Source organism: Rhipicephalus microplus, chromosome 1 (assembly GCF_043290135.1).
Source record: "Rhipicephalus microplus isolate Deutch F79 chromosome 1, USDA_Rmic, whole genome shotgun sequence".
In the NCBI taxonomy this organism is placed as follows: Eukaryota; Metazoa; Arthropoda; class Arachnida; order Ixodida; family Ixodidae; genus Rhipicephalus; species Rhipicephalus microplus.
In genome coordinates this window covers 157,980,134-158,006,668 of record NC_134700.1, presented here as the reverse complement: position 1 = coordinate 158,006,668, position 26,535 = coordinate 157,980,134, and the positions used below count along the sequence as shown (strand labels likewise).

At 46.9% G+C, this 26,535-nt stretch overlaps 1 protein-coding gene across 2 annotated transcripts in view; it reads right to left on the bottom strand.

Moving 5' to 3' along the window:
* LOC119178779 (IGF-II mRNA-binding protein) overlaps nt 1-26,535 on the bottom strand; it is an 83,413-nt gene that overhangs the window by 11,550 nt on the left and 45,328 nt on the right. For both annotated transcript variants that reach the window (XM_037430022.2, XM_037430024.2), the window contains 2 exons: nt 23,039-23,167; nt 11,308-11,421 (listed from right to left, as the gene is read on the bottom strand). In XM_037430022.2, coding sequence (XP_037285919.2) covers nt 11,308-11,421; nt 23,039-23,167 — 243 coding nt within the window. The remainder of the gene's footprint in view (nt 1-11,307; nt 11,422-23,038; nt 23,168-26,535) is intronic.

The following is a 26,535-nucleotide window of genomic DNA, read 5'->3' as shown; positions in this document are numbered from 1 at the left end:
GCAGGCAGCGTTCGGAGACGATGCGCGAAATGTGCAACTACGATGACAAAAAATCGGCGCGCACTCCGCTTGGCATCGCATTCTCGAGTGACGACGCGCGATACTGCAAGCCGCTGTTCCGAGCAATCCTTGGCAGTGAGGGGGGGGGGGGGGGGGGTTGACGAGCTTAACTGTGTTGTCCGCTGCCGATGCGTAAAAAGCAGTACGTGGATCAGAGAAGATAGCGAGTGATGTGCTTCATTTCTTGTGAAGAAGTACGTCGCCAAGAGTACGTTTGCGCGTGGTTCCTGCCAGCAGTCTCGCTGTCAGCGGAGTTAGGGCTAAAGACTCCGATGACACGCCGCTCGTAGACCGCGTGCCCGCTAGTAGTAATCTGATCGTGCATCCGGTACGGCCACTTGTACTAATCAGACTGTGCCGCCGCTTACAGCTTCGTTGCTTGCAAAGAAGCATGTCGCCACGAGTGTGCTAGCGCGTCGTTCCTGCCCGCAGTCTCGCTGTCGGCGGAGTTAGGGCTAAAGACTTCGATGAAGCGCTGCGCTCGTAGACCGCATGCCCGCTCGTAACCTGATCGCGCATCCGTTTATGCTCGTAACTAAAGCGTAATTATATCTAAAGTGATAAGCGATTCCTGAACATGTCACGAAGTAGCGATTTTCGAGAGCCATGTCCTCGCGACGCACAAGCAGCAGACGACGATCTCCCAGAGCGAGCATCGGGCCAATGGCGAGGCGAGCTGAGGCAACATGGCGGCCACAGCCAATCAAGGGCCTCAAAATGACCATCAAAGATTTGCTTTTTGTGTGCTTGCTGTTAAAGAGAGAAGCCAGCTGGGCGGGAAAGTTAAACACTGAGAAATGCTCTTTCCGATGAGCCCAAGAAGCCGGCTCCCGGCCCCAAGCATCGCGAAGCTATATTTTTTTGAAAATCGCTGTTTTCTAGCGATTTCCAGAGAAAGTTTTGCTACCTAGGTGGGTGAAACGAATGTTCCGAAGCACTTCTGCACGGTTTTCAGTGTAAATATTTTAGGACCAGATAGAAGAAGGGTTCCAGAAACTGAAAACTTGAGTTTCTAAAAATCCATTTTCTTGCCATTTTTCACGATCCAAAAGCCATGTCCTCCTTAAAGGCGAAGCTTAAGGGGAGACGCAGGTTGAGAAGTTGCGGTTCCCTGAAAAATTTTCGCTTTCTTTTTTTCTGCTGTATTGGCATCCTTGGACTGTAATCTTTTACTTATGAAAATATCAAGCTGAATTTCGCACCAGAAATGATCTAAGATGCTTCCAAGTAGGGAGCGGTGACCTGAGAAATGCGCGAAAGTTGCCAAAAATGGCATATGTCGCGTTGTCCTGTCGCGAAAACGACGCGTTGGCCGCCATTTGTAATTGTGCACGCATGCTGCGAAGGCCTTCTCCTTCACAATCCACTAGTAGCCAGTCTCTTATCTTCATGAAAAATGAACCAAAAACAAGAAAAACAACGCATAAGTTATGAATACCGCGGCAAGCGAGGCCGCCATTGGTCGGCGGTGCGCTTCACTTCCTCTCCCTCCTATCCTTCTGGCAAAAGAGCGAAGCCTCGGACGTCGGAATCAAGTTGTTCGGTGTTTCTCTGCAATTTTGCGTCATGGCAAGCCCTGAGAAGCGCAGTCTAGATAATCGAAAGCACAGAACTCGCCTCAAGTATCGAGGGAAACGACGTCGGACGTTTCCCAAAGCGGCAGCGAACGCTGATGTCACCGCCGACTAACGCTCCGACTTGGGATAGGCCTAAGTGGCACCGAACCCCGCGGCAACAGTGGTTGTGAAATAGTGGCTGCCGTGGAATTCGTCAGTGCATACCAAATGAAAAGAATATTCTTCAAGAATGAACGTAGACCAGTAGGTGCTGCTACTGCCAACACGCTGCTTCGCGAAATCGCTGCGCTAACTGCCCTTGTGGCGGGTGCGCAATGCCCAACCTGCCGCAAACGGGAATTCTTCGTCCGAGGTAGCTGGAAAGCGCAAAGGGCTTTCGGCATTCCTCGAACTGTGCTCTGAAAATACAGATTGCCCTGAATCTACACTTTCATTCACGCACGCGTCGAGACGTACTACTTCGGCCTCGGACAAGGGACGAGCGCTCGTTTCGGCAGTGGCAGCTCGCGTGATAGCTTTGCTGTAAACATAGAAGGCAGTTCTGGCAGCACACGCTATAGGCGCAGGCCATGACCAACTTTCACAATTCTGTAAGATTCTCTGTCTTCCGAGCATTCAGTGCAAGATGCTTTCTCCTGTGCCCCAATTTGATGGAAAAAAGAAAAGTTTCCTAATAAATGCCAACTTTTCAAACTTTCGAACTTGTTTTTCCGATTTTCATTTTTTTTTTGATAAATTCACATTTTCCGGGCAGCTTTTTACACATACTTATTGTAGAATAACGAAACTTGGCATGCATATTCTTCAACACATGCAGAATGCAAACATCTACTTGAAATTGCAATGCCTACCAGAATTAGTTGTGAAAATATTAGGTTATTGTTTCAAAGGAGATTGAAAATAATTAGTTATTCAATACAATTTTTTTTCCTTGGTTCCGATATTTCTGTGACATATCTGGATAAATATTTGCACTTTACAAGCTACAGGAGTCAAATAAGATCAGAGACAATGCTTTTAATGAAAGTTAGGTACATGAAAGAGAACCCGCAAAACAACTTTTTTGCTGATGTGCAGAGCGTAACTCAATAACTATAGCAGCTACACAAAAAATGATTGCATATTTGAAATCTCCATGAAAAACTATATGCATAACAAATTTTTCAAGTGTCAATAACTATAAATAAAAAAAAAGTTGTCTGAGGGGCGTCTCCCCTTAAAGGTCCCCCAAATTTTTGCATGCACTGAAGAAATCTAGGCTCACTTCAGATGCTGAGCCTGCGATCTTACCAGGCTGTCCAAAATACCTGACCGTATAGCACAAACAAACAGGAAAGTTCAGCGAAAACGGCTGGCTCTATTGCCAACTTGGAAGCGACGGGGGCCAAACGGTTCAACTGCATCTGAAGTGCCTGACACGACCGCTGAAAGAACACCAGATTTATTGCGCATAGAGCCAGCTTCTCCACAGCATGATGATGATGAATCAGCAGGCACGCATGCAAAAGATAGCGCTGTGACAGCAACCGGCCTGCTCCACATGAAGAGGATGATGCTTCTCAACGCAACACTGATAGTGTGGGTCTTTACGCGGGAAAAGTAATTTCTTGTTTCAAATCAAGAAGCCAGATTTTTTCTTTAGCTGCCTGATTTATGCCTATTTCGACCAAACAACCTTAAATGTAGAGTTACCAGTAAACAGAAACCATGGTACATACTATTTCTGTGATGCAGCCCTCGTAATTTTAATTAGTTTGCCATGTTTGATGCCAGACTTTCTCGTTTTTTAAAGGCCTCCAATGCTTCATCATCACCGTCTTGCAACATTGCAGGCACATTTCGGACCGCAGTACTTGTGACACAGCACTGTTTCATTATTGATTCGAAGGCCTTTGATATCTCTAGATGCCTCATCAAACGCAGAATATGATAGTTCGTCTCATGTCGGTGGCGTAAGGGTCGAGCTGCACAAGATATACTGCTTTAGGTAGTGCACTCGCTTCCACTGTTTCATAAGCATGGCCTAATAAAATAGCGCAAAGATTGGCTGATGGCACTAGCCTATGTCACAGAACGAGCGCTAAAAAAAGAGCGCGCCGCCAAATCCCTGCGACAACGGGCGGTAGAAACGCCGCGAGGTAAAAAGAAAAAAAAAAGAAAGCAAACATCCAAGGCTCCCGGGCGCGCGCTCTCCCCGCAGAAGCACGGCATCGCAGACGAACCTCCTCACCCCACAGCGGCGGCCGGGCAAGCGCTAGAAATTTCCAGAACGAACGAGGCGGGGTCAGACCGAGTGACTCATGCGGCCGGAGAGGGCATTCCAACCGTCTCGCCCTCTTCCCAGCCTTCGCTGCGTATCGCGCCGACGAAAGGACGAGAAATTTCTGGAAGGTGGCGCGGAAGGTATTTAATCGAGCGGCCGAGACGAGAAAGCAGGAGGTGACGGAAGTTAACGCCAGAGCGCGTAGGAATTCCGCCGTGGAGTCGGCGAAGGTTCTGCCCGTAGTGACAGAACAGGAGGAGACGGAAGTGAGCGCCAGAGCGCGTAGGAATTCCGCCGTGTAGTCGGCGAAGTTTTTGGTCCGTAGGGACGGCTCGAGCTACAGGCAAGAGCGTGGGTTTACCGCTATCGAGCGAAGACGCGGGCAACAGCTGCGTGTGTGAAGCCGACGGATTTCTGGCGAAGAAGTTTGAAGCTTGGAGAGTGGCCTATTGAAGACGGGAGTTTTCCTGGAAGAGAAACTCCGGCGAGGTTTCCTGGAAGAGAAACTTCAGAGAGCTACGGAACGACAACAACGCTGGACTTTGAGTGAGTGATTCTCGGAAGAGTATCATTCAGACTTTTGTTCCAAGGACTTTGGACTGAATAGGTTTTCTATCTCTTTAGTCTTTAAGTGTCTTGGTTGTTCAATGCATGCGACTGCATTGTAGTGCGTATTGTTGTCCGTGTCCGTTGTATTAAGTGTGGCTGATGGTGTTGTGTAGTACGTTGATTGATTGGTTTGATTGGTGTCATATTGTATGCAACTATTGTGGAGTGTGCATTCCTATGTATTGTTTTCGATCTGCCATTATTGAGAATATAATTTGTTTGTTTATCAACTCTCGGCTCTGACTTGTTCTTTGGGCCACGACCGGCGTCCGCTGGCGCACCAAAAAGGACCACTTCAAAATTGTCCACGCTTTCGTGGTGCGGTTCGGGGGGCCGATACTTCGGCTCTTGGAATTAGCCCGGCGATCGCCTCCCTAATAAACGGGACAGGTGTGACAATTAATCTGGCGTCCGCGAAACAGGACCTTTTGGTGCACAGTGTGTCCAAAGTAGTGAGAAAGAGCCTCGAGTTGTTGATAGTGCTATCGGAACGATTTTGTGTGTTGTTCAGTGTTCTCGTTAACGAGTGCAGGGGAGTGTTCCGATAGACTGATTTAGGCAGATACTTTTTGCACGCGGCAAGGTTTTATTTGCAAGTTGCGAGACACAATGGATCTCGAAAAGTTAGTTGCGCTTGGTGAGAAGATGGGTCTTTCCGGCGCCTAACTACGGAAATGGGTAAGCCAGAAGGAGAAAGAGGCGGTGGAGAGAGAAAGGTTGGCAGCTGAGAAAGCCAAGGAAGAAAAAACAGCTGAGTTGGAACGAGAGAGGTTGGCGGTCGAAAGAGCCAAAGCGGAAAAAGAAGCTGAGTTGGAGAGAGAGAGGTTGGCGGCAGAGAGGGCCAAGGAAGAAAAGACAGCTGAGTTGGAGAGAGAAAGGCTGGCCGCTGAAAGGGCGAGAGAAGAAAGAGAAGCAAAGGAGCGACAGCTGAAAGAAGAAAGAGAGGCAAAAGAGCGACAGCTGAAGGAAGAAAGAGAGCAGCAATTGAAGTTGGAGCTGGAGAGAGAGAAGTTGGCAGCCGAAAGGGCGAGAGAAGAAAGAGAAGCGAGGGAGCGACAGCTGAAAGAAGAAAGAGAAGCGGAGATGGCTGAAAGGGAACGGCAGCGGCAGCACGAGATGGAACTCGAGCGGCTCCGTTTGCAACAGCGAAGTGAAACTCCCGTCCAAGCTAGAGTTGAAAGCAGCGAACGGGAGGACCACGGCTTCCGCTTGAACCCAAGCAAGCTGCTTGTAGCGTTTGATGAAAGGAAGGACGACCTAGACGCGTACCTCCACAGATTTGAGACGATTGCGAGGAGCCAGAATTGGCCGGAACAGCAATGGGCAACTGCTTTGAGTACTTGCCTGAGTGGTGAAGCGCTCAGTGTGTACGGTAGGCTGACGCCGACCGATGCAGCCAACTATGCAAAGGTGAAAGCTGCTTTGCTGAAGCGATTTAGATTTACCGTGGAAGGTTTCATGGACAGATTTCGGACAGGAAAGCCAGCTGATGGTGAGACGGCTACGCAGTATGCCGCCCGACTTTGCCATTATTTCGACAGATGGATTGAACTTTCAGGGACAGCACAGGAGTACGATGAGCTTAGAGAGCTCCTAATTAGAGAACAATTTCTTACTAGTTGCCACCCAAGCCTGTCGCTGTATTTGAAAGAGAGGAGAGCTAAGTCACTTGAAGACATGCTTGAATTAGCTGATCAATTCTTGGAAGCGCAAGGTGGCACTAATTTGGCCAAGGTCAAGAAGGATAGTCCCGATGATTCGAAGAAATTGGCTCCTGAAGAAAAGAAGCGTGCACCAGAGAGCATGCAGAGATGTTTTCTGTGTAACCGAGTGGGTAATCGCGCGAAAAACTGTCGAACGATCTTTACGAGCCCTACGGTAGTGAAATGTTTTAAGTGTGGTCAGACTGGGCACAAAGCAGATGCTTGTCGGAACGGAGTGAGTCAAACTCACCAGGTATCCTGTGTGCAAGCAGCACCGAAATCTGATAATAATGCCGTTACCGATGGATTCGTAGAATTGAAAAATGGGGAGAAAATTCCTATTGTTGGTGCTGTAATGTCAAAACAGCCAACCGGTGTTACGAAAGGAATGCCAGCGCTGCCTGGAAAAGTTGCGGATAAAAAGATTACGGTGTTAAGAGATACCGGCAGTTCCACTGTTATCGTGCGGAGAGATTTGGTACGGGAAGGTGAGTTGACAGGCAGAACGAAACCGGTTTGCCTAATTGACCGTACGGTTCGGATGCTTCCCGAAGCAGAAATTGAGGTTGAAACCCCGTACTTCAGCGGGAAGGTTACTGCTTTATGCATGACGACCCCCCTGTATAACCTTGTCATCGGAAACATCGACGGGGCGCGAGGGCCAAGTGATCCAGAATATTTGGGAGAAGACCCGAAGATAGAGCCCTCGCCAGCACAGCGGCCGCTAGATACAGTGGAGGAGCATCCCGTGACGGATCTCACTAGAGCCCAAGGTGAAGCTGCGGCGCAAGAGACAGCGAAGGAGAAGACGATCGTGTCGAATAAGTTCACGGGCCGAACAACCGGACGTACGTCGGTACGACCTCAACCGACTGACAGTGTAACGGAGACGGAGTTGGCCAGCCGGGCAAAATGTAGAGGCATTATCAAGCGGGCAAATAAACAGACAGGAACCGTCGAGTGTAATGACGCGTTAACGGTGTCGGAAGTGACAACGATGGCTGAGACGCCGGCTCAGATATCGTCGTTGGAAAGGGCTCGCCGAAAGGTAACGTGGAAAAACAAGAAGAAATCGAGCGAGCACCGCAAGAAAGGACGCAAGCGCTGTTCGAAGTACTCAAGATAGGTGCTGAGGTGGAATCGGAATGTGTCTGACAGGGCTGAGTGACATATGTTGTGTTAATGTTCTTGTTATCCTGTGTCTCAAGTGTATGTCGAGCGAGTCAGTGTTCTGTGCGATGATGTGATGTATAGTGTTGTATAATTGTTGTATAGACAGAACTTTGTACGTTTGTATTGTTTGGAATGTGTGGTGGAGTGTTGTACTCATGTGCCTGTGGTTATATTTCATGTGTTGTGGAATTGAACTACAATGTAAGATTGTATTGAGTGATATATTGTGAATGTGACGTGTCACGAGCGACGGATTGTGTTACACTCTGTGAGAATGTGTGGTGACTGTTCGCGCTCGTTTGTGAGGTTTTGAATATTATGAGATAATATTCTTAAAGTGGGGGGCAGTGTCACAGAACGAGCGCTAAAAAAAGAGCGCGCCGCCAAATCCCTGCGACAACGGGCGGTAGAAACGCCGCGAGGTAAAAAGAAAAAAAAAGAAAGCAAACATCCAAGGCTCCCGGGCGCGCGCTCTCCCCGCAGAAGCACGGCATCGCAGACGAACCTCCTCACCCCACAGCGGCGGCCGGGCAAGCGCTAGAAATTTCCAGAACGAACGAGGCGGGGTCAGACCGAGTGACTCATGCGGCCGGAGAGGGCATTCCAACCGTCTCGCCCTCTTCCCAGCCTTCGCTGCGTATCGCGCCGACGAAAGGACGAGAAATTTCTGGAAGGTGGCGCGGAAGGTATTTAATCGAGCGGCCGAGACGAGAAAGCAGGAGGTGACGGAAGTTAACGCCAGAGCGCGTAGGAATTCCGCCGTGGAGTCGGCGAAGGTTCTGCCCGTAGTGACAGAACAGGAGGAGACGGAAGTGAGCGCCAGAGCGCGTAGGAATTCCGCCGTGTAGTCGGCGAAGTTTTTGGTCCGTAGGGACGGCTCGAGCTACAGGCAAGAGCGTGGGTTTACCGCTATCGAGCGAAGACGCGGGCAACAGCTGCGTGTGTGAAGCCGACGGATTTCTGGCGAAGAAGTTTGAAGCTTGGAGAGTGGCCTATTGAAGACGGGAGTTTTCCTGGAAGAGAAACTCCGGCGAGGTTTCCTGGAAGAGAAACTTCAGAGAGCTACGGAACGACAACAACGCTGGACTTTGAGTGAGTGATTCTCGGAAGAGTATCATTCAGACTTTTGTTCCAAGGACTTTGGACTGAATAGGTTTTCTATCTCTTTAGTCTTTAAGTGTCTTGGTTGTTCAATGCATGCGACTGCATTGTAGTGCGTATTGTTGTCCGTGTCCGTTGTATTAAGTGTGGCTGATGGTGTTGTGTAGTACGTTGATTGATTGGTTTGATTGGTGTCATATTGTATGCAACTATTGTGGAGTGTGCATTCCTATGTATTGTTTTCGATCTGCCATTATTGAGAATATAATTTGTTTGTTTATCAACTCTCGGCTCTGACTTGTTCTTTGGGCCACGACCGGCGTCCGCTGGCGCACCAAAAAGGACCACTTCAAAATTGTCCACGCTTTCGTGGTGCGGTTCGGGGGGCCGATACTTCGGCTCTTGGAATTAGCCCGGCGATCGCCTCCCTAATAAACGGGACAGGTGTGACAGCCTAACAGGGTCAACTTTTGGGACCCAATGAAGTTTTCCCACCATATCATGCTGCGTACACTGCCAGAGGCCGAAATCTGTACGAAGTTAACAGTAAGAATGCCAAGGGTAGTGTGTGAATTAATTTACCGTAATTACTCGAATCTAACGCGCACCTTTTTTCCGGTTAAGCGAGTTCATAAATCGCATGCGCGTTAGAATCGAGTACGAAAAAAAAAAAAAAAATGAATACGGTCGTTCTATTGCCATCGGCATTCCGAAATGGCCGCCCCCTACGTGCGTCGGCCATTTCTGCCTATGTGTTTCCAATGTGCGGCACTTCGTACGTGTGCTGAGGAGTTCGTCATCTTGGTGTGCATTAGCATCGACGGCATGGAAGGGCCAACTCCAAAAACTCGACAAGTGCACCACTGTGCCGCTTTTAAAAGAAAAGTCATCGCGTGTGCCGAAACGGACGTAAAGCGGGCTGCATCGTGGTCGTTCCCGAAACGTGCGTGCGGGACCGGCGGAAACAAAAGCAGAAGATTGTCGACAGCAAAGCTTCATGCAAAGGCTTCAGTGGACCACAGCAAGGTCAGTTTCCGCAAATTGAAGAGCTGCTCAGCGAGTATGTGCTTGAGCAGCGGGCGGCACAGCGGCTCGTGACGACAGAACTGCTTCAAGTGCGGGCTATGCAGTTAGCCTTAGAATAGAAAAAGGGCTAATGCAGAGCCAGTTTAAAGCATGCAGGGGCTGGCTAACTAACTTTATGAAGAGGAAAAGCTTTTCCCTTCGAAGGCGACCAGGCATATGCGAAAAGTTTTGCGGAGGAGTACGATGAAAAGCTTCACAGTTTTCAGAGGTTCGTCCTAAACTTGCGGCACAACAACGGCTACCTGCTTGGGCAAATTGGGAATGCTGATCAGACGCCTCTTTACTTCGACATGCCTGGCACCACAACTGTCGAGAAGACGGGGGCGAAGCAAGTTCGCGTGCTGACATCGGTCCACGGTAAAACTACAGTGACGGCAATGCTCTGTTACACGTCAGATGGGCACAAGCTTCGCCGTACCTCATATTTAAATGGAAGACGCTTTTGAAAGGAGTCGTTTTTTCGAGTGGTGTGGTCGTGCGGGCCAGCGAGAAAAATGGGTGCGCATTGCAATCGACGACTTACGTTTTTTTTTTTTCGTCGTGGAAATCGGGTGCGCGTTACAATCAAGGGTGCGGTAGAATCGAGTAAATACGGTAGGTTCTCCATATTATGAGGGTAAGTTTCCTGATACATTAGTTGAAAGTTTTCTGACGAAGTTTTTCGTTCATTTTGCTGAGCAACAGAACCAGACAGTGATATCCGCATGTGCTCTCTCTCTCTCTCTCTCTCTCTCTCTCTCACACACACACACACACACACACACACACACACACACACACACACACACACACACACACACACACACACACACACACACACACACACACAGAGAGACTATCACCTTCTTAATAGACAATGTGCCTTTTCCCTCGGGCTGCTATCCTTATTGCAAACACCTCAAATTTTCTCTCCAGTCAACGCCATTTTTTTTTTTGTTGTTCTGAACCAAAGATGCCAATGCCAGAATTTTACCGAAACGAGATTTTTAGTGCGTTCGCATCAAAATGCAACCACTTTCCACAGGCCATTGTTAGCTGCTGTCGGTGCATTTATATAGCAAAAACAATGTTAGCAAATAGGCTGCACATAAAATTAAGAAATTAATTTCGTGTAAATTAGAAAATCAAACAACAGTCACAATGTATTGATTTATTGACATCCGTGTACATGTGTATATCAAGTGTAATCAGCGTACATCAAGCGAGGCTCCGTAGCAATAACCTTCTACACCCAGATCGAGTCATTCACCAGTTGCCTTGGCCTACCCTACGCAAGCGCTATCTGTCGCGTCAAACGTAAACAGCCCAGGTGGCGAACACAATCTGGATGCGGCACCGGGTGCAGTGTCATCACCTAACTTTTTTTACACCATGGCCTATGCCTAGCGAGCTCCACTCATGGCACAGATACGAGACGAATGCAAACTCCGTGGGCAAAGACATCAGGCTAGCGGATTAACTGCACTGTGCTTCGTCGCAAGCAACAAATCACTTCACCCAATATGTAACGGCGGCATTACTAACGTCAATTGTAACATCACCGCTGCAGATGGTTGTGTTGCATAATTATCAAGGTAAGGCTGTGCCACAATACTTAGCTATTTTTTTTTAAACTTCTTTTTTGGAGATTCAAATTTGGGTGAGAGGAAGGGGATGACCTATATTTCTGTTCGACTTATATTACAGTTTTTACGGTACTATTCCTCACAAAGGAGGTGACAAAAAAAATGCTCACATGAGTGCTGAAGAAGTCGCCCAAAATATGCACTGGCGTTTCCTCAGTGTTGGCGTTCTGGCTCTCTTCGGGCAGCTTGATGAGTGCACGGGTCAGCCGCTGAAGCTCTCGGACCTGCCACACCCAAAACGCTTGCAATGAACAAACCTCTGATCAATCCACAATGTTCTTCACATGCTGCAATAAGGACATGTGATGTTCAACTGATATTCACAATTTCCAATATTTTTCTAATAGTTCTTGCTATTTGATTCAATATGCACTGGAATATCACTAATCAAACTATTCGAACTTCCCGAAAACACAGTCAACGTCCGCTTGACAGCAGCCCCTTCAGATTTCCTATATGCTTCACCCCATCACATTCTGGCATTGCGACAAAGCTGCCTTGCAAATTCTAAGGCTTCAACTGTACTGACTGAAAAAATTGGTTCTAACATGAATATGATAGAGGCAGCAGAGGTGGGTGTTCAAGTAATGCCGTTTCAAACCCGAAATTTGTGCACATGGTCTGAGCAAGTGAACGGCAGAGATTTCAGCATTTCAAGCACTTCAAATTCACATTGACGTCTATGAGGTAGATCTCTATGAACTCGACCGGAGCACATGCTTGTCCATGTCCACCATATCAATTTGGCTTTCAAAAGAGTTGAAACAATAAAGAGGCTGAGAAAGTAGCGTCTTTGCTTTCCGCGTGCAAAGTGTTGTCAGTAACACTTTGGTCGCGACAAATCACATACGCAAGTACCTCTACATTGCCTCATTTGATAAGACAACTGTGAAACACCACCTAGCCAAAAGAGAGAGTTTCATGGTACTATCTCACTTAATGCGAGTCGAAAAACCGAGATTTTTTTCGAAAAAGTGGATTTTGTGTTTTCTTGCATTTTGTATTCCTCCAAGCCTTCTCCTTAATATATTAAAAATTCAAACCTGAGAATCAGCCAGAAGTTATCGAAAAATACAATTAAAGCACTCGCAGTGGCTCGTGAAAGTGCGAAGTTACCCGATTGTCACGCATGCAGCACTTCGCTCTACGACATCGCTGGCTCTTGAAATTTTGCGTGCATGTAGGCCTAACCCTCTTCTCCCAGAGCCCACTTCGGCAAAGCTGCATTCACGCTAAAAATACCACAAAAAATCGTTTTCCCACAGCATTTTAGCGTGGCGACTGGGCCTTCGAAATCGCGTGGTATGATCGGAGCCCTGCCATTGGTTGCGAGCATTCCGCCGCGCAGTCGGATGCGAGCACTTTCTTCCTTCTCCTGCTTTCACCGAGACATCGACGAACACAACCGCAGGATTATTATTTCTGCGCCATAGATACCACCGAGAAACGCTACTTTCGGTCACGTAAGTTCATTGGGCGGCGCCAGTACGAGGCACCCCAAACGCAAACAGTGAGCGCCGGCGAGAGGTCCGTCTGCTGCTAGGCCTAGCCGCAGCAGCAGCGACGCATCCGATTTGGATTGTTCGAGCTTTATTCCTACCGTCGATGACTTCGTCAGCGCTTCAGAGTGAAAGATAAAGATGTTCAACGACTAAAGCAAGTGTCAGGACGAACGCGGAAGCACATTTATTTGTGAGACTGATGCAATGCAGAACCTTGTCAGTGGCGTAGTATGCTTTAACTGCGGGCGGTGCGAGCTGTCTATTTGAGTAATGGCAAGTAGACGATAGGGACTGGCATCGCTTTCGGGACTTTAGCACCGAAATGACGCATGTGCTGCAACTATTCTTTCTTCCACGTATGCGTCGAGCCGCGTGTGTCCGTCAAGCAGTGGAAGCGAGGAGACGTTTGCCAGCGGCAGTGCACGGGACAGCTTCGCTGTGAGCGTGAAGTCTGTGGTCGCACCGCGTGCGATGGGCGTCGGACACGAGCAGCTTGTGCGGGTTTTGTGCAATCATTGGTGTTTAAAAAAAAAAAAAAAAACTGGTGCGTCACAAAAACTGCCATTCGAAAAGAAAAAAAAAAAAGGTGCGTACTGCCGCCGAAACCTCGAATGAGCCCGAGAGCAACGGCCCATCGCCGCAGTACCAGAAAAAAAAAAAAATATATGCCCGTCGGGAGGAGACAGCTTGCAGAGACAAAGGGTCCAATATATAGTGCTTCTGAAACTCAACTTTTTCAAGGTAGGTTTGCTCCCATTCTCTGTGAATTTCATGCAGATTGGTTGAAGAGTATAGTATTGAACATGTTTTTTAACTTTCCAACTGCTTTCTCAGTTCCTCATTTTTTGGCGTTTTTAGATCTTGTGCACTATAATTTGTACGCTTTACGTAGTCAGATTGCAATGAAACTTGGCATGCTTAAAGTTTAACATGTCCTGAATTCAAATAAACAACTTTCAGAGGTCTCCAAAGCATATTCAGCTGGATAATTTCAGAAGCTTGTTCCTTGAGTATGGTAAAACTCAAATTCAGCATTAGAATTTTTTTCTAGGCCAGCACACAAATGTTACACAACGTTTCTTTGCTTTATTGAATTCTGCAATTCATTAGGAGCAACATTTGCTATCTTTCAGAGCTTTCTTGTGCTGACTATTTTTGCCTAAGCTTGCACAAGAATGCATTTTTTTTTACAAATGCATGGTCTGCAGTAAATTAACGAACCATGAAAAAATAAAAGCAGATTTGAAAAGAGGAGCTCCAACTCTATAACTGCTGAAAGTTTCATTGAGCTGTCACAAATATCTGAAAAAAAAGTTTTTCGAGGAGCATCTCCACTCAAGAATACGCTTAGGAATTATCTCAAACTTTTTTTCTGCAATTTTGCTTCGAAGTATCTGAGAAATATTAAAAAAACATTCATGTCAATTTCCACCAATACTTCAATATTCGAATTCCCTTTGCACCAAAAATTTTGCTATTTGTACAGCTCTCCCAAAAAAAGTTGTGTAAACAAAACTACCTGTCATAAAGCTGCAATTTGTCGAGGCTTAATTAGATACCTTTTGAATGCACTAATTAAACATTAACATGCTGAAAAATGAACTGTTTAACATGCTCACAATGTAACCACTTTAGCTAGCAGGCTGAAACAGAAAAAGAAAAGAACAGCTTTTATCTTGCTTATGCAGTACGTGACTTAAACATCGCATTTTCTTTTTAGAAGCATCCGGACACCGTGTAGCCCCCTTGAAAGTTATTTACAGAGTAAAGAGCAGAACACACGTTGTATAGAGAGCTGCAAAATAAAACGTGACCACGAAACCACTCCTATCACCTGGATATGCATGAGGTAAGGCATTTTAAGGGGGGACGCGGGTATCAAATCGCGACGCAAAAAAACGAATTTTGGATAAGGGCAGATTTGGATTCTGCATCACCATTTCTATCATATGTAAAAATATTTCCGCCGAAAACGATCTCAAAGTAAGCTTAAAAAATGTTTTTCTGACCGCGGATCGCAAAAAGCTGGCTGAAATCTGCGCGAAAATGGCCCGTTTCCGAGCGCGATACTTCCGCGCCTTCGCCGCCGCTCGCGGAAAGCTTGGTGTCACTGGAAAGCTTGCTTCACCGCCGTACTTCTCCCGGTGAAACCACGACTCTACGAGCTGAGATAAACGCACAAACAGAAAAAATGCGAAGGCATCCGCGACGCCTTAGACGCGCACCCATTGGTCGCTCCTGTCACGTGGTACTGAGCGCGCTCTGTGAGTGGCTGCTGGGACGCGCTTGCTTGAGCTGGTCGTCTGCTCCGCGCACGCACGTCTGCTACGCACACGCTGGCGCACTATAGTGTATCGCCGATACGGTCGCCGATACGCCAACTCTTCTCTAGCGCGAGGCTTAGCGCCCGCAATGGATCGTCGCGTGGACCGGAAGCGCAGGACGAAGTACGCTTACGGGAAGCGTAAACGCAAGCCTCCTGTTGGGAAAACGAAGCAGTCAGCAGCGATTGAATCAGACGAACCGAGTACCGCGTCACCACCAAGCTACGTGTCGTCGGAAGCCGACACCTGCTCGCTGCCGATGCTCGGCAGTGAGGCCTATGACGCGGGGCCGTCAACTAGCCGCGACGTTGCGGTGCGGCCCGAACGCGAAAGAAGTTTCGTTTTCGCTGCGGCGGGTGACGATGCGGTGCCGGCTGTTCAAAGTGACGGTGAATCGACGCCTGGCAGTGACACTGAAGACCCGGGGCCATCAACTAGCCGCGGCATCACGGTGCGGTGTGAACGCGAGAAAAGTTTCGTTTTCGCGGCGGCGGACGACGACGTGGTGCCAGCTGTCCAGGATGTCGGCGATAGTTTGCCTCAGCGGAAGCGCACCGTTCAAATACACCTGGAACCTCGTTTCGTGTCCTTGGAAGGCGCCGAGAAGCAAGCCAGCAGTGTCCGCGATGCACTTCGCGAGGTGTCGGCAACGGAGCGGAAGTTCGGGTTCGCGCAGCAAACGGAGCAAACATCGGCAACAAAAGAGGATGAGTTCACCCTAATTCAGGTTTCTGCCATGCATTCCCTAATAGGACCTGCACTCTGCCCAAAATGTTGTAAGAAGACTGTCAGTGCAGCATGGGACAAAATTGGGCCCGGCAGTAAAACTGGTACTTTTGTGTGCTTCCTGTGGCCCTATTCATTCACCTTGGTCATCCAGTAGAAAATCCGAAGGAAGGGCTTTTGAAGTCAACCTAAGAGCCATGCAAGCAATCAAGTCCATTGGAAAAGGGCCCACTGCCCTGAATGACTTCTGGGCTACAATGAATGTCTCTCATCGGGGCATTCATCAAAAAACCTATCAGGAACACCTAAAAAAAACATTCAAACCAGGAGCAGAGGAAGCTGCACAAAACATCTTTGCAGATGCTGTGCTTGCGGTAAAAGACGTGTACAGTAAGATGCAGCCATCAAGCCCAAACAACATCACAGTTGTGTATGACGGCACGTGGCTTACAAGAGGCCACAGCTCACACATTGGGGTAGGATGTATTATTGAGTTTTACACGGGGCTTGTGCTGGATTGCACAGTCCTTTCCAACTTCTGTCTTGGGTGTTGTCAACAACCAGCAGAGAGCGACCCCAACTTCGTCACTTGGGCTGAGAAACATCAATGTCAGAAGAATACTGATGTTGGCTCCGGACAGATGGAAGTGGAGGCTGCTCTGACACTTTTCAGGCGCTCTGTCAGCAGGTATGGCCTCCGCTACACCAACATTATATGTGATGGTGACAGCCGAACCTATCTTGCTCTGTGCAAAGATGAGGTGTACGGCTTCATACCACTGACCAAAGAAGACTGCGTGAACCATGTGCAGAAGAGAATGGGCACCGCTCTCCGCACACTGGTGATAAGAGCTAAGAAAGGGGAGCCATTGGGTGGGAGAGGTGGACTGACGCAGGAGTTGATTAAAAAACTGACCAGCTACTACGGGTTAGCCTTGCGAAAACACACAAGTGTCCCTGACATGCAAAGGGCCGTGATGGCCACTTTTTATCACGTCACGTCCACCGACGACGAGCCTCACCATGAGCTCTGCCCACCTGGCCCTGATAGCTGGTGCAAACATCGTTCAGCACAGGCCAAAATGGAACCAGCACCACCTCACAGGTATAACCTGTCGAAACGTGTAGCGGAGGCTCTGCTGCCTGTATACCAACGTCTCTCTGACCCGCAACTGTTGGAGCGATGCGAAGGCAACAAAACTGAGAATGCGGCGGAAAGTTTGCATTCAGTTATTTGGTCACTGACTTCAAAGGACCAACACGCTTCATTGTTCGCAGTGGAGACAACAGTACATGAAGCAGTTGCACGCTACAATTTTGGGAATTTGCGAGCCTACACTGAAATGTGCAAGTCCGTGGGCATCAAACCTGCTAGCCTCGCCCTTCAAAGAGCTGAAGAAAAAGACCAGCAAAGAAAACGAAAAGCACGCAGTGCAGAAAAAATGAAAGAGAAAGGACGTAAGAAGACCCTCGCAAGCAAAGACACAAAGTATTACAGTCCCGGGGCATTTTGATGGACCTTTACTGATTGTTCAACTTGAACGCCAGTTTTCTCAGAAACGTGTTTTGACCCGATGTCACAGAACGAGCGCTAAAAACGGGCGCGCCGCCAAATTCTTGCGATAACGCGCCCGAGAGACGCGGCGAGGTTAACAAAAAAAAAAGAGAAAAGAGAAAACAAGCATCCAAGGCTCCCCGGGCGCGCGACGCCTCTCCTCTCGGAAGCGTGGCGTCGCCGATGAACCTCCTCACCCCACAGCGGCGGCCGGGCAAACGCTAGAAATTTCCAGAACGAAAGGGGCGTGGTCATACCGAGTTGAATCATCCTCCGGGGAGGGCAGTCGAACCGTCTCGCGCCTCTCCCCAGCTTTCGCTGCGTATCGCGCCGACGAAATGACGAGAACCGTCTGGAATGTCGCGCGCAAGGTATTTAACCGAGCAGCCGAGATGAAAGATCAGGAGGAGACGGAAGCGAGCGCCAGAGCGCGTAGGGATTCCGCCGTGTAGTCGGCGAAGGTTTTGGTCCGTAGGGACGAAGCCGGAGATGAAGAGGATTTCCACCTGAGGGGTGAAGGCTCGGGCTACAGGCAAGAGCGTGTGTTTACCGCTATCGAGCGAAGACCCGTGGAACAGCTGCGGGGGTGAAGCCGACGTGCTCCGGCAAAGAAGTTGAAGTTTGAAGAGTGGCCAATTGAAGACGGGAGGTTTCCTGGAAGAGAAACTTCGAGGGCTGCGGAACGACAACAACGCTGGACTTTGAGTGAGTGATTCTCGGAAGAGTATCATCTAGACTTTGGTTCCAAGAACTTTGGACTGAATAGGTTTTCTATCTCTTTAGTCTTTAAGTGTCTTGGTTGTTCAATGCATGCGACTGCATTGTAGTGCGTATTGTTGTCCGTGTCCGTTGTTTCAAGTGTGGCTGATTGTATTGTGTAGTACGTTGATTGATTGGTTTGATTGGTGACATATTGTATGCAACTATTGTGGAGTGTGCATTTTTGTGTATTATTTTCGATCTGCCATTATTGAGAATATAATTTGTTGGTTTATCAACTCTCGGCTCTGACTTGTTCTTTGGGCCACAGCCGGCGTCCGCGGGCGCGCCAAAAAGGACCACTTCTAAATTGTCCTTGCTTTCGTGGTGCGGTTCGGGGGGCCGATACTTCGGCTCTTGGAATTAGCCCGGCGATCGCCTCCCTAATTAACGGGACCTGTGTGACACCCGACTGTCCAGCTTGCCACGATGCTTGCATGACTATGGCTTGACGGATTTTCATGTGGTTTTTTTTGCATTGTGTTCCTCAGTGAATTTTCTATGTCGTGACGTTTTCATATTTGTTAATTACTACCTCAGTATTTTTACTCCTAAGCTAATTTCACATTATGATAACGACCACATTTACAAGCGTGTATACAATGTTCTCTGTAAAATAAAAACAGAGTCATAAAAATATTTGCAGAATGTCACGACATCAACCATCCCAATGGCTAAAATATAAGAGCAACTATAGGCTGCTACCATGTTTTTTTGTCACACCAGGCTTTGGGCAAGTTTGGTAGTACACTGATGGATAAAAAAATTTATAATGCCAGAACTACTGGAGATAACTGAATGAAACTTTGTCATTTATCATTTAGCGCAGTTTCCAGTAAGCATGCCAAATTTCATTGCTCTACGACAAAAACTAAAGAATTTCACTTTCGATCCCCACCTCCCCCCTTAAAATAAAGCAGGAAAGATGTTCAACTCATACACACAGTAAACCATCAACAATTATAGAAAATACAGCGCAACTGCAACGAGCGATAACATTCAGTAATCGTGAAATACTACCATACAATCTAACAGATGCTTTACCTTTATGTTATTTTAGAAAGAGGAATGCGTAAATTTTTATATAGTATAACCTCGTTACAACGGACTCGGGTACAACGGACATTCGGATACTACGTACCAATTCGCGGCGTTATGCTGATCTCCCTATCTTTTCCATTGATTGAGCTTCGTTTACAACGGACCTTCGGATATAATTGACTAAATTGTGACGCCAGCAAGGTGGTCAGGCCTTTACAGCGGACTTTTCTATCACGGACATCCGCTATTCAATTGTTTCCGATTTCAGGCATCGCTAGGCATAGTTGCAACACGGGAAAAGCACGCCGGCAGTGTCAACACAAGCGGCGGCCATTTCAGGGAGGCCGCACTTGGCTTGGATTGATCTGGCTGCCGGGGCTGACTTCAACTTCTGTTACATTTAGCGAGCCATAATTTGCAATGATTGCAATGTGGTCAAAATAACATAAAGATAAAAGATTAAAAAAATCTTAGACTCGTAACGGACAATAGTGACCACTTGCATAAAACTGTGGTCAAACTGAAAAATAAATAGAAAGCATGAGCTTGGCAGCGGCCCCTCTCGGAATACAAGGTTTAGTGGCGCTTATGCTCGGCCCGGCGCAGGCGCTGCTGGCGCCGTGTACTTCGCTTTGTTCAATTGGGGCAGTTGGGGCTGTTTGGCCTCATGGTTTGTCACTGTGTATCCTGTTGGCCTCTGTGCATTGCGGACGTGATCGTGGTGTGATGGAACCGATGGAGCCGAACGCATCAGCCAACGCCGTGCGTCACAAAGCGACAAAGCGCAAGCAGATTTCCCTTAAAGACAAGCTTGATATCATCGAGCAAGTTGAGAAGGGAAAGAAGCAGGTGGACGTCGCCGTGGCCTACGGCTTGTCGAAGCAGACGGTTAGCACTATCATCAACGCCAAAGAGGCAGTCTTGGCAAAAAGTCTCAGGTGACTTGCAACCCAAGAGGTTCCGGCTCTGCGAAGCTTCATATCCTGACGTTGAAGAGGCCCTGCTGATGTGGCTTCGTGACGCCCGTTCGCGAAATATACCCGTTAACGGACTGCTGCAACGAAAACGCGCGGAGCAACTTGCCGTTGTTCTTAACCAAGAAGAGTTCCAGTGCAGCGAAGGCTGGCTGAGCAGATTTAAATCTAGGCATGCCATCGCGTTTAAGTGCCTTTCTGGAGAGTCTGCCAGCGTCGACGACATTGTTGTAGCCGACTGGATAGCAGATGTTCTACCTGCACACCTTGAAGGCTACGCACCGCGAGATGTATGCAATGCCGATGAAAGTGGCATTTTTTATAAGTTAAAACCAGGCAAGACTTTTTGTTTTGGCGATGACACATGCCACGGCGGCAAGAAATCTAAGGAGCGCATTAGCGCTCTTTTCTGCTGCAATATAGACGGGAGCGAGAAAGAAAAACTCCTGGTGATAGGGAAGTCGAGAAGACCACGGTGCATGCACAATATGTACGTTCCCGTGGACTGGCACTCCAACAAAAGTGCTTGGATGACAAAAGATATTTTTAACAAATGGCTACTCGATTTTGACAGCAAGATGATGAAGCAGAAAAGGAATGTGGACAATTGCTATTCCTGGACAATTGCTCAAGCCATATGAAGCTTCCCGGGCTTCATGCAACGAAGGTGGCGTACTTTCCACCGAACACAACGTCAAAAGCTCAGCCGATTGGCCAAGGTATTGTGCACTCAGTGAAGTCACGGTACCGCTCACGCCTTGCTGAGTGTTTGCTTTTTGACATGCAGCAGAAGCGGGACTCTGTGATCGACCTGAAATTTGCCGTGCAGGTGCTGTCAACTGTATGGGCGCAGATTCAGCCAGGAATCGTAAAGAATTGCTTTAGGAAAGCAGGTTTCCGAGTTGACAGCGACTGCACAGACTGCTTGCCACAGGAAGACCAACCAGATCCTGGTGTGTGGTCAGCTGTGGAGGAGGCCTTTGGGAGCCAGCAGTTTTCGGATTACGTCACTGCAGATGATCTGGTCAGCTCAGAGCAGCTGACAGATGAAGAGATTGTAGCCCAAATTTGCCAAGTGCCTAATGCTGAGCAAGAAGAAGAACAAAATGAAGAAGGCAACTCACGGATTGTCACAGAGGAGGTCACAACTTCTCAGGCGTTGGACTACATTCAAGGGCTCAAAAACTATTTTGAACAACAGGCCACGACTTCAGATGAAATGAACACACTTGTCATGATGGAGACACGTATAGTGTCTAAAGCTGTCCGCCACACAGTACAGGCAAAGCTGACTAGCTTCTTTCAAAACATTTATTAAATATGTTATTTGACTATGTTTGTGACTTTCAATTCTCTCCTGTTATAACAGACTCATTACGTGTTTACGTAAATGTCTGTTGTAACAGTACATGGATTGTACAGACTCCTTTTACAACAGACCAAATCCTATTCACAATGAAGGTCTGTTGTAACGAGGTTATACTGTTTCGTCGTTTGTTCGACTATTCTAATTTTTTCGAGTACTCAGCTCTTCAAATAAAGGAAAATATGTGCATCAAGTTCAAACATTTGTACACCCCCCCCCCCCCCCCCGCATACAGTCGACTTGCGAAACTTAGGAACCTTAGGAATTTGTTTGAATTATCAGAAGTTCTCTGGGTGAGGTGACACCCCCCCCCCCTATGGTTATACATCAATTTTATCACATAAAAGGCATTTTCAGGCATTTAGGCATTTTCAAATCCTCACTGCACGCAGTGACCAGAAAGCGGAGTTGTCAGGTCCACAATTTTATTGGACATTTACTGCTGATCAGACCTTTTCAAGAAATTGTGAATTGCCAACTGCTTTATTGCTATAGGTATGCGCCTTCAGCACAAAGCTCTCTACACCAGTTAAAAAGCACCACAATTTACCGTGCGTGTGCTACATTTCGAACCTTACTTTTCTAGCAAAGCCTTTTTCCTTGAAAGCCTGAGGGGCAAATTTTTTATTTTTAGACCATTAGGATTATATAAGCATGCAATATTTTAAAAAAGTGGTGGGAAACCAGAAGATATTTTCTGGTATATAAAACCGAAAAAAGTATAAATTACCTGAAGGATAGTTTCAATTAAAAGGTTTTTAAATACATTGAAAAGACAGAGGACCAACCAAAACATTGAATTTTGTTTGAAGTACCCGATATTATGAATTATCAGCCTAAATTATCGTGAGACGACTGTAGTTCACATGCAGAAGCAGAAGGTAGGTAATCTAACTACATAAGCAATCCCCATCAGTGCATCAGTGTTGTTGCATCAGTGTTGCAAAGACCACCACTACATATTTTAATTTTTTTTACAATGTCATTTGGATTTACATAATAAGGTGAAATCGTTATGATACAATGCAGAGCATACACACACACACTCATAACCCTTTCAGATGAAAACTATTAAGAAATGTCTGTAAATGTGTCGAACCACCACGTTAACTGAAGGCACTCAATATTCTACTGCAACAAATAACGAGATAATCGTTGAATCTATGTGTCATAGTAACTCGTTCTAATTAGGTTACAATTAAATATCTCTTCATCCTAAAGTCATTGATGCTTACTTTAGGCATACATAGAATCAAATCTCAGGCTAGAAATACAGTGCAAATTTATTTTTGTTGATGTCGATATCGAGCAAGAAAAATTTCTGCTATTCACATTGCTTGCAGGAAGCGGCACATCGCACGACACTTCAGAAAAGTGATCATATGTATCAGTACGCTGCAAAATGAGGTCAAATGAAGACAATCATGCAGAAGGTTCAATTAATCTAATGTATGACGTATCATGCCGTATCTTAGCCTCTACTTGATGCAAATAACGAAAACGAGTGGTGTACACAAGTGTGGACACAGCATCTGAAAAAGCTAAATCCACAACGAAAATGGCAACTCGAATCCAAGAGCAACTGGTGACTCACCGTTTGTCCGCCTTTGCCAATGATGCGGCCAACCTGGTTGGAAGGCACGAAAATCTCTACCCTCAAGGTGCCGTCTGGATTCCCCATGCAGCCTTCATAGCAAACTTTGTTGAAGATCATGCTTTGTGCCTGCATCAAAAAAGGACAGAATATTAGAGAAAAAAAAAAAAAAAACCCCGACGCAGCAGCATAACCCAGTATTCTTAATGGGGCCCTCCAGCACTATTCAACCACCCATTATTTTTACCCCTGGTTGTCTAGACAAAGTTTCGGAGCACTGGCGAACATAGTTTCCCATGAGTACACTAAAGGGAACTCTGGCGCCAGTAATTTAGCACCAGTCATTTGAGAGTAGGTGCTAAGAAGAACGAACGACCCAAAAATATGTTTAGCAAAAAATTATTTTTGGCCATTTTCTGGTTGTTCGAAGACCTGCGTCCTCCCTTCAGATACTTTCCCTCAATACTTCTTGGTTCTGGTTAAGACAAAGCAGTAGCCAAGAATATGCCATGTGGAGCTATGCTATTGATATTGATATGCACCACCCTATATCAATGTTCAATTGTGTTGATCCTTCCTAATTGTTAAAGGTGCCCTGCAACACTTTTTGAGCATGGTCAGAAAATGCGGCCGATCAGTAGTAGAGGCTCCCGACAACACGCGAGCCAAATATTACAGCGCAGCACACAGCCTGGAATTCACAATAAATTATCAAAGTCACATAAAAATAGCTTTCTCTTCTCTCGACGAATCACGGAAAATAAGCCCAGTAAGCCCATCTATCAGCCATTGGCTGATTTGAACATGGCGTCTCGATTGTTACAGAGGTCACCGTAAAAGGCTGTCACTTGTCCACGCGTGCGTGAGTGCGATCGCACTGAAAAAGCCACGTATTCGAAGAAAAAAAAATGCTCAAAATGACGAGGCGCGAGTAAAGTTTTTTGTTTGCCCTTCCAATACCTCCCTTCTCAGCTTCCAGCTCTTTCGTCGAGACAAGAGGAAAGAATGTGATTGCAGCGTGTGACAAATCTTTGTAAACGAATTCTTAAAACTTTTGCGGCGTGAGGTAAAACACTTTTCCAGTGAATTTATTCCATGGTACCTCAAAAAGTGTTTCAGGGCCCCTTTAAATGCATTTAGCTTACACTATTGTTCATAAAATTTGATATTTCCAACTAAGCCATAAAAACATAACATGGCTCCACAGTTTGATTACTTACTAGTTAACATCACAAAACTTATTGCGATTTCCACACAAAAACATAACAAAAAGTTACATAAAGCTAGTCTGATAGGCAAAAAAAAAAAAAAAAAATGTGAGGCTGAGAAAATCGCATTTGAAGTTTTGACACTCGCAGCAGAAATGTCCAAAAGGAATTTCGGCTATAAATATTTACACATTCCCCATCTGTTTCTCTGCTAAACAAAACAAAGTATCCCACTTCATTTAAGGAATCATTACTAAAAAAATTTCCAATGCGGAATGTATTATCTGAGCCCCTGCCATTGCAAGTGATTGGGGAAGGGGGGTCCTGAAAAGATCATGAGGTATGAGACTAAAGCCGCTGGGTCCTCTTGCGTTTTCTCAGTATCTGGAAAGAACAACCGGAATGTTAGCCTGCTGCCCTGTGTAGTAGGTCAATAAGAGCTGAGCGTCACTTATGCTAAGCCATGTGCAGATGTAGCGTCCCGAAACAGTGCAGGGAACTGCATAGATCTCTGGTTTCTGCCGAGCGCATTGATCACAGAGGGAAAACACATCGATGGCCTCTCCTTTAGAGCCAACATTGACGCAAGCTGAGGAGGTTGCCATTGCTTTGGCCGCCTCGCATCCCACCTCACACACCATCCCGACGGACTCTCGCTCGGCCTGTTCCCAATACCAGTGATGGAAGCGACAGTTTGCTTTTTGGAGCATATTCCGGAGCAGAAGAAATAGTGCATTTGAGCAGCCTTAAGCGTCTTCGAAGCAGAAAAAATGCTATAGTTAGGGTTGTTATTGGTGTTTTCAGAGAAAATGCATCTTCCTAACGACTCCTGAAGTCTAAAACATCACTTATTAAGCACCTAATAAATAATTATAATTATTATTAAACACACTGTACACTAGTATGCCGCTGGTATACAAGCCGTATAGTCAAGAGAGTCCAGACTTTTCTGGTGTTCAGGCTTGAGATTTAGCTTTAGCACGTGATATAATTGAGTTAACAGTTAAGCATAGCACAATCAACTTTTTAAAGGCTTTTTATCATTTAATGCATACCTGTGTTAAATACCCGTCAGCTGTGTAAACAGTGCAAATAAAAAAAGGTGAAAAAATAAGACTGAAACGAATGCGATTGCCCGAGCTGAAACCCAATGCTCGCTTTTTAAAATTTTATTTGAAAGCACGATTTAATTCCTACATAAATATACAACCAATATTAAAGATATGAATTGGAAACCATGGACACCATGGCCATGTGTCACCCCTTGAAATGTTTTCTAGATTTACACCACTGAGTAGCATACTAGGATGATAGTGTATACAGCTTGCTTTTGGTTTCACTCACAAGATGGTCCCATGGTTCAACTTTATTTTTTTTAGTTTGCCAACATCCTTTCGGTGCAGGTTTGGAGCAGTTACTAGCAAATATTGCACTTTGGAGCAGCATGCATCGTTTGGAGCAATTTTGGAGCAGCACCTCCATCACTGCAATACCTTCAGGGTTCCATCGCCACGCTGGCAGCTCACCTAATTCCGGCAGCCTCTTGGCGTTTTAACCCTCACCCCATTCATATAGTATGGACCCCCAGGCCACTCTGGCCTGCCGGGCAACGAGGCGGCAAACACCGCTGCCCATGCATCTCATCTAAGCCATTGCCCCTCCATCCAAGCCCAACGTTACTAGATTATTTTCAGTTGTAAAACTGGCCGGCGCTGCCCGGAACCGCCATCGATCTTTCTCTCTGTGGCGCTGCAGTCGCAACCGGCTCAGTTGCCGGGGCGCTCGCAGGCGGTTTCGCTTATGCGCCGCAGTAGCCGGCGCATTGCGCGGTCGTTTTCAGAAGTGCTGAATGAGCGATGCCGTTCGAGTGGCACATTTAGTGATTTTCCAGCGACTCTATTTCATTGCTGTGGGCCTCTGCATGTGAGGTTGAGGCCGACAATGCCGGCCTGCTTCGTTCCCGGGTGTACCAGTGGCTACAGCAGCAACAAGAACAACACGGACAGGCACTTCTCGGCTCCCAAAGATGCGACGCTTCGCTCGCTTTGGAATAAGGCCATCCCGCGTGCGGATAAGGAGCTTTCACCGGATAAGGAGCTTTTTTTTTTTGGTGACGCGCATACATTTCTATTCCAGATTCCTTCAGCGAGAGCGTGCCTTGAATGTGCAGGTCAAGTCGGCGTGCAAACGCGCTAAGCTGCTGTAAGCACGCTGGCAAAGTTGTAGAGTTTGTTGTAAATGAAAAAAAAAAAAAAACCTTGCACACATGTATCTATTGGTGGTGTTTGG